The 7,644-nt window shown below is 43.1% G+C and overlaps 1 protein-coding gene across 1 annotated transcript; it reads right to left on the minus strand.

Moving 5' to 3' along the window:
- Positions 1-333: 333 nt before the first annotated feature.
- Positions 334-6,112, minus strand: LOC115554621 (galanin receptor type 1). Its single transcript, XM_030371412.1, has 3 exons — positions 5,099-6,112; positions 4,950-5,015; positions 334-1,463 (listed from the first exon to the last, which is right to left on the minus strand). The coding sequence occupies exons 1-3, from the start codon at positions 5,762-5,764 to the stop codon at positions 1,143-1,145; spliced, it is 1,053 nt and encodes a 350-aa protein (XP_030227272.1). The 5' UTR covers positions 5,765-6,112; the 3' UTR covers positions 334-1,142.
- Positions 6,113-7,644: the final 1,532 nt, after the last annotated feature.

Here is a 7,644-nt window from a genome sequence, read left to right on the forward strand (position 1 = left end):
ATTTATATAAAAACAACCTTTTTCAAGCTTCGATAACAGCAAGACATTTTCTCAGGAGAAGATCAATATTGGCTTTCATCACAATGGCAAAGCAAAGTAAACAACACAGCCTCAAAACCAAGTGCACTCTGTGAACTGTAATATGTCTGACATCATTCAAATAAAATACACATTTAGTTTCCACATATATGTATCTCCATCTCTCACTCTCTCTCTCTCTCTCTCTCTCTCTCTCTCTCTCTCTCTCTCTCTCTCTCATTCTCTCTCTCTCTCTCTCTCATTCTCTCTCTCTCTCTCTCTCTCTCTCTCTCTCTCTCTCTCTCTCTCTCTCTCTCTCTCTCTCTCTCTCTCTCTCTCTCTCGCTCTCTCTCTCTCACACTCTCTCTCACGCACTCACTCCATCCTAACGTCGGACGTCGACATCCAAAACATTTCCTGTCCGCTTTCGCTCCCAGAGTGGCTAGCGAGTGCCACTGTTTCCAAACACAAACTTTCTTTGTGAAAAAAAAAAAAAAAGATTTCAAAAGACATAGCACTAATGAAGAGGGCCCTCAAGGACCATCAGGGACCCTTACCAGACAGGGCCCCTTAGTATGAATGAGCAGCACTAATGTAGAACAATGCAACTTGAAGCGACCTCCTCTGTTGTTTGTCACTTACCCTGTTATCCCTCCCCATGCATTGTTATGAAACATTCATAGTCATCATGCGGTCTGTCCCTTGGCATTGCCATGACATTTTCACCAAATGGAAATCTATTGTTTGCTCGGCATTGTCTAGGAAGGTCAATATTTCCCATGTCAACTCCTGGAGTCCATTGTCAACACGTGTTTTTATTCATGGTTTTTGATTTGCCGATGGTGTGTTCTGAAGTCCCGGTGACCTTCTCACAGTAAAGGCTTGTGAATTGTCTGTTCTTTCTTGTGTACCTGGCAAACTACAAATGGTAATGGAGTAAGCTAAGCTACCTTAATAAACATAAAGAAGTAAATAAACACAAAAAAAATCACCAGCTTCACGTTGGGGCGTGAAAAGTCTGCTAAAGCGTCTCTGAATGTTTCCCCTGGCATGCGGACGTTGCACTTAAGTCATGTTTTACCGATGCTGACAAGTCTCCCACGCAGACAGGCCAGAGGGTTATTTCAGACGTTGGTGCAGTTAGTGGAGGGGGGCGTGTCCACCTTGCTGCGTATCTCCTTGACGTCGTTCAGCGGCGAGTCACTGGTGCCGATCTGGCACTTGAACACCTGCTTGTAAGCCTTCCGGAAGTTCTCAGACAGGAAGGCGTAGATGACGGGGTTGACGGAGGAGTTGCTGTAGGCCAGGCAGTGGGCGGCCACCCGCAGCACGAAGGAGGCCTGATTCAGGGGGAAGGTGCCAAACTCCACCCACAGATGAACCACATGATGGGGCAGCCAGGACAGACAGAACACCACCACCACCACCAGCACCGTCTGGGCGGTCTGCAAGAGGAGGAGAGCAGAGAGGATAGGACATGGGATGAATAGGGAGTTAGGTTTGTATCCATTTTGGATGAGGACTATGTTGTGTTAAACACCCCAAGGGTAACTGACCTTCAAACTTAGACCTTCAAAAGACCTTCAAACAATTCTTACTTTACTGAACATTTCCCTTTTTGTTTGTGTGTGTGTGTGTGTGTGTGTGTGTGTGTGTGTGTGTGTGTGTGTGTGTGTGTGTGTGTGTGTGTGTGTGTGTGTGTGTGTGTGTGTGTGTGTGTGTGTGTGTGTGTGTGTTAGTGTGGGTGTGACAATGAGAGAGTGTGCGCGTGTATGAGGGTGTGTGTATGTATGTATTTGTGTTAGTGTGTGTGCGTGTGTGAGTGTAGGCGTGTGTGTGAGTGTTTGTGTGTGTGTGTGTGTGTGTGTGTGTGTGTGTGTGTGTGTGTGTGAGAGTGTGTGCATGTGTGTGTGTGTTAGTGTGGGTGTGTGTGTGGGTGTGAGAGCTAGAGAGTGTGTGTGCGTGTGTATGTGTGTGTGTGTGTATGTGTGTGTGTGTGTGTGTGTGTGTGTGGGGGAGCTAGAGAGTGTGTGTGCGTGTGTATGCGCGTGCGTGTATGTGTGTGTGTGTGTGTGTGTGTGTGTGTGTGTGTGGGTGTGTGTGTGTGTGTGTGTGTGCGTGTCAGAGAGTGTGTGTGCGTGTGTATGTGTGTGTGTGTGTTTGTGAGAGTTTGTGTATGTGTGTTTGTTAGTGTGGGTGTGTGTGTGTGAGAGAGAGAGATCGCATGTGTGTGTGGGGGAGGGGGAGGCACAGGGAGAGAACCCAGGGGATTGAGCAAGACAAATCCAGACGGAATGACAGATGAGTACTCCCCACCATTTTGATGGCGGGGAGTAAAACATAGAAATGTGAAGGAAAACAAAATGTTTTGCGAGTCAATCCAGGACACACACATGCATGCGTACACAAGCGGGAGTACTGAGCATGGTATTCTACGTCCCATTGGGGGTGATCAGCTTTTTATGAGTCAAGCAATGCTTTATATTGGCATCCGTAGCAAAACTTTTAACATTTAACCTAGTCTGACCCCCCTGAGACAGCCCACCATTATCTATCTATTAAGTATAGCAGAGTTAGCGGGGGAATAAAGAAATGTGTTCTCGGTCCCTGACTCCCTACCGCACTCTCCCTTGACCCATTATTAAGTCACCAGGTTTGCCAATTTTCTAACTTTGCGCTGTCAAAATTTGTTGACTTTAAACTGGTGTCAAGTGTGATGAATAAATAATCTTTGAGTGTCAGGACATTTTACTTAGAATAATCTAACCTTGTGGAGCCTTTTCCTTTGTCAAGATCAGAATGCATTGTGCAGTCATCTAATTTCAGGTAACACATGTGTTTGAATTACTGACATGCTAGGATTATAAAGGCGTTTTACATTGCTGATTATATTTCAATACTTTTTAGAGCCACATTTAAAGTCAAAGACAAAAACGTAGTTTTAGGACCCCATATGAGATAATCAATAATGGCTAAGCAGAAAAAATATTTTACAAACTTCCAACAGGAAAAGTATCCATTTTATGGGGAATACACAAAACCTACTTTAAGAATCCCGGACTTGGATTATCATTAATAAGACCATTGGAAATCCATTTGCGTTTTACGGCCAGCTGACTCCTGAGATTGTGAAAGAAATCTCTAAAGCCTAATCATCTGCCTCTCGACTCCGCTGCTGAGAACAAGTTTGAGAGATTGTTGACTGCCAAATTAAATCCACTCTACTAGCCTGTCCCTCTTTCATCTTTACACCCATGGGCAATTAATGAGACTGACACAAGACAGCCTATAACCACAAATCACAGATTCTGCCTCGAAAATGTTTTTCAGATGATTCTCTCTCACTTTTGCAGTTTGTTTCAATATGAATTACTTCTGCCATATCTAATATGACATAACAGATAAAGGTCCTCTTTGGAGAGGTGTCTCTGTTGCCTAGATGTGACGGATACAATCCATTCCATCTAGGACCCCATGTGCTTTTGTGCCTGTTTCTATGTGTGTGTGTGTGTGTGTGTGTGTGTGTGTGTGTGTGTGTGTGTGTGTGTGTGTGTGTGTGTGTCTGTGTGTGTGTGTGTGTGTGTGTGTGTGTGTGTGTGTGTGTGTGTGTGTGCGAGTGTGTGTGTGTGTGTGTGTGTGTGTGTGTGTGCGTGTTCATCTGTGTATGTGATTTTGTGTGCATGCAGCAGGGTCAATAGGAAGATGGACTAGCTCAATGGTGAAAGGGACCTTGGTCCCTCAGCTGTCACTAACAGGGCATTAAACAAAACTAGTGCAGCAGTGAACTTCCAATAGTCCTCTATATCTGCTCCATAGAATCTTATCTACTTGGATTTACTTTGACTGCTTAATGTAGTACAGAATTGACTAATGAAGCATTTGATGAGTGAGAAGAGACATTGCGTGGGAAACGTTAGTAGTTAGTACGATTGTGTATGTTTGTGGGGATTGCTGCACAACAGCGATTGAGACGTTTTCAGCAATCGGAGAAGAGGAATGGGGAAATAGTTGACTCCAGTGAAACACATGACAATCACCATTTTGGAAGATCATTTTAGAGGTTTTTACAGATTCTGTTTAAAATTCCGATCCTTGCATGTTAATAATTTCTTACAAAAAAACATACAGAGCAATTACTGAATTTCATGAACTGAAGATGTCCAATAACTTCCTGTTCCCCTGCTAACACACTGACACATTATGTTGCTTGACTTTGAAATTAGAAGGGATGAAAAATAACAATGAGCCATGAAATACCCTACCAGATATAAATTCTCACAGCCATCCTTCAAGTTCAACATCACAGTGTCGTTCCATTGCAATGGCTCAGCATAGATTAATAGGTAATGTCTACAGCTCGGCAAAGACCCATTTCAATTCAGACAGATTTATATTTTCTGTATATGTGTGTGTGTACGTGTGAGTACACGTTCGTATATATGTGTACGTGAGGGAAAGAGAAAAAATATATATTGCAACATGGCACGCTCTGTGCTTGGGAAATATATCATATCATAAGCATTATTACTTTCCAGACAGAATTGGGTCCTGTTCGATTTTTTCCACGTTTTGTTCCGAAATCTGCACCAGTTTTTGGGCGATTTTATGAGATGATTCAATCACACAAAGATAATAGTATACGTTTAATTTGTGTTGTATTTATTTATTTCTTATGATTTTTTTTCTATTATTATTATTATTATTATTATTATTATTATTATTATTATTATTATACAAACATTCTTATTTGCTCTAAACTATTTTCTGGGGGAAGGAAGGCTCAAACGTTTTAAATAATGATGCTAAAATATTTTGACCATAATAATCAACAAATTAGTGATTCAGATTTATATCCACATCTTACATGTCAAAAGTGAACTCACATCAGGCAACCTGCAAACACAATGGGTCGTAAGGTTGAACTTACGTACCTTTTTCTTCGATGCCTCTGACTTTTTGGACATGTTTCTTAGTTTTTTGTGCAAGTGGTTTAGCACCTGTAAGCATAGAAACATGTCAGGAATACGTTGAATTGTCATTTTGCCAATCAATCAATTTGCCACAGAGCGTGCGTACTTACCTTTGCGTAACAGAAAGAAATGAGAAGCAGGGGCAACACGTAACCAAAAACGAAGGTGCACACAACATAGACTTTCTTCTGGTACGGATCCGGCCACCATTCCCAGCAAAAAGTGCGGTTCTCCTCTCGCTGGAATATGTTCTGATAGTACATCACAGGGGCTGCCATGGTCAGAGATAACACCCATATCACCACCACTCCGAGGAGAGCATGCTTTGCCACTCGTATGGAGGAGGACTTTCTCGAATGCACAATAGCAATGTACCTGTCCACGGACATAGCGGATAAAGTGAAGATGCTGACCAGCATGGACACTGTGAAGAAATAGTGGATGAACTTGCAAATAAATGCGCCGAGCACCCAAGTTGGCATCATGTAAATGGTCGACTGGAAAGGAATACAAAACAACAAGTAGGACAGGTCTGCGATGCTGAGGTTCAGGATGAATATGTTGGTGGTGCTTCTGGGTTTCCCCGGCTTATTTCTGGCCAGCACGGTGATCACCATCGCGTTCCCCAGGACGCCGAGTGTAAAGATGATCCCGAACACCAAAAGCGTGATGAAATTATCCGTACCGATCCCGAATAAAAGTTTATTACTCTCTTCCTCCATCCAGCTCATGTTCCATTGCTCCTCAAAGCGCACGGGAAACTCGGACGTATTCATGTTTCAGTCAGTGTTGTTGAAGAGTGTTACAACGCACGTCTATCGAAGTACGGGCTGGGCATGAACGCAAGACACACGCACGTCTCCAAATCCTCCACATTCAGGTTTTTTCCACTTGATGCAGGGTTTCGGTGTTCGGAAAACTTCCGTGGCTTAAGTTTTAATTGAGATTAAACATTTACTATTCCTTGAAAGGCCACTTTTCGGGTATAATTTTATCAAGCCCAGAATGAGCAGATTCGACGAATAACCGAATAACCAATAACCATTGTCTTCCAGCCGGTGATCCGTGCGCACCTGATGCGCCTTCACCAGGAGACAGAATGGCTCAGAATTTATCACTGCTTCGACTTTCCTCCCCTCACTGGAGGGGCTGGGCTCCGAGTAGTCAGCCTATACCACTGCTGAACATGAAATGGGGGGAGATAACCTTAGATGCCTTCAATTTTGCTTCTGAATGTGCGTCTTCTTTAGTTGCCTATATATGGATAGCAAGCTGACCCTGAATCAACTTACTCAAGGGAGCGTCTCAATCAACCATCAGGTCAAGTCCAAACACTTTTCAAAACATTGATTTTACATTGTGGAAGATGAAATGTCCCTTCACATCTAGGCTTCATCCAAGCCCATTGGTCAGCCTATTGTTGAAGGTATAGAGAAGTTATCAAGAAATGATTGAAGCACCCCGACCAAACCCCAACCTGTTGAATACACAGACACACAAACAAACACACACAAAACACACACACACACACACACACACACACACACACAAACACACACACACACACACACACACACACACACACACACACACACACACACACAAACACACACACACACACACACACACACACACACACACACACACACACACACACACACACACACACACACACAGGTAGAGGATAATAAACTCAAACCATAACAACATCAAATTTGTAAACACACACACACAAACACACTTGTGCATACACACCACTAGGAGTGCTCAACTCAACAACAGCCGCATCATTCATGAAAATAACCATTTTTCTTTTGTTCATCAATCTTATCTTCATCTTTACCCACAGCAGAGCTGGTATGGATCCAGTCTCGATCGGTTCTGCTCGTGTTGGTGTGTGTGCAGAACCTGACCATGAGGTTCAGTGGTTCAGCAGTTCAGCCCCCCCAAGATCGACGACGCAGACCATCAAAACTCATCAAAGCTGTAATCGATCACAGTTTGTGCAGGATCTGATTAACCATAATCCATATCGGCTTTCGGATAGCATATTAATCTTTGAAAGGTCAGCCTGAAATCAAAACCATATGCACAGTATTGGAATAAAATGAAGATGCCCGATGCACTGGACGGGGATTACAATAGTAAAACGTTGGATGCAATGATGTTAGACTTAAGATATTAGATGATACATGATATATAATTGAACCCATTATATTTTTGTCTATTTTGACCTATGCAATGAAACAGAGCTGGGCTTGATGCTATACCTGGCTTTCAGAAGGACAGTCGGCAAATACAATTTCAATCAGAGATGAGAGCGGGGGGGGGGGGGGGGGGGGGGCAGGTCTCAACTTTATCCACGTTTTTATGTTATTATTCTATATATTTTCCTTTAGCTGTATCGTCAATCAACCCGTGTCAAACTGCATATACAGAACTGTTATTCTATTAAGGTCGATTGCTTTATATGTCAACAAGTCATGGCCAGTTTTGTGTGTTTTCAGTATTTGTGTGTGTGTGTGTGTGTGTGTGTGTGTGTGTGTGTGTGTGTGTGTGTGTGTGTGTGTGTGTGTGTGTGTGTGTGTGTGTGTGTGTGTGTGTGTGTGTGTGTGTGTGTGTGCGTGTCTGTGTGTGTGTCCTAAACAGATATATG

The sequence above is a fragment of the Gadus morhua genome, chromosome 11 (assembly GCF_902167405.1).
Source record: "Gadus morhua chromosome 11, gadMor3.0, whole genome shotgun sequence".
In the NCBI taxonomy this organism is placed as follows: domain Eukaryota; kingdom Metazoa; phylum Chordata; class Actinopteri; order Gadiformes; family Gadidae; genus Gadus; species Gadus morhua.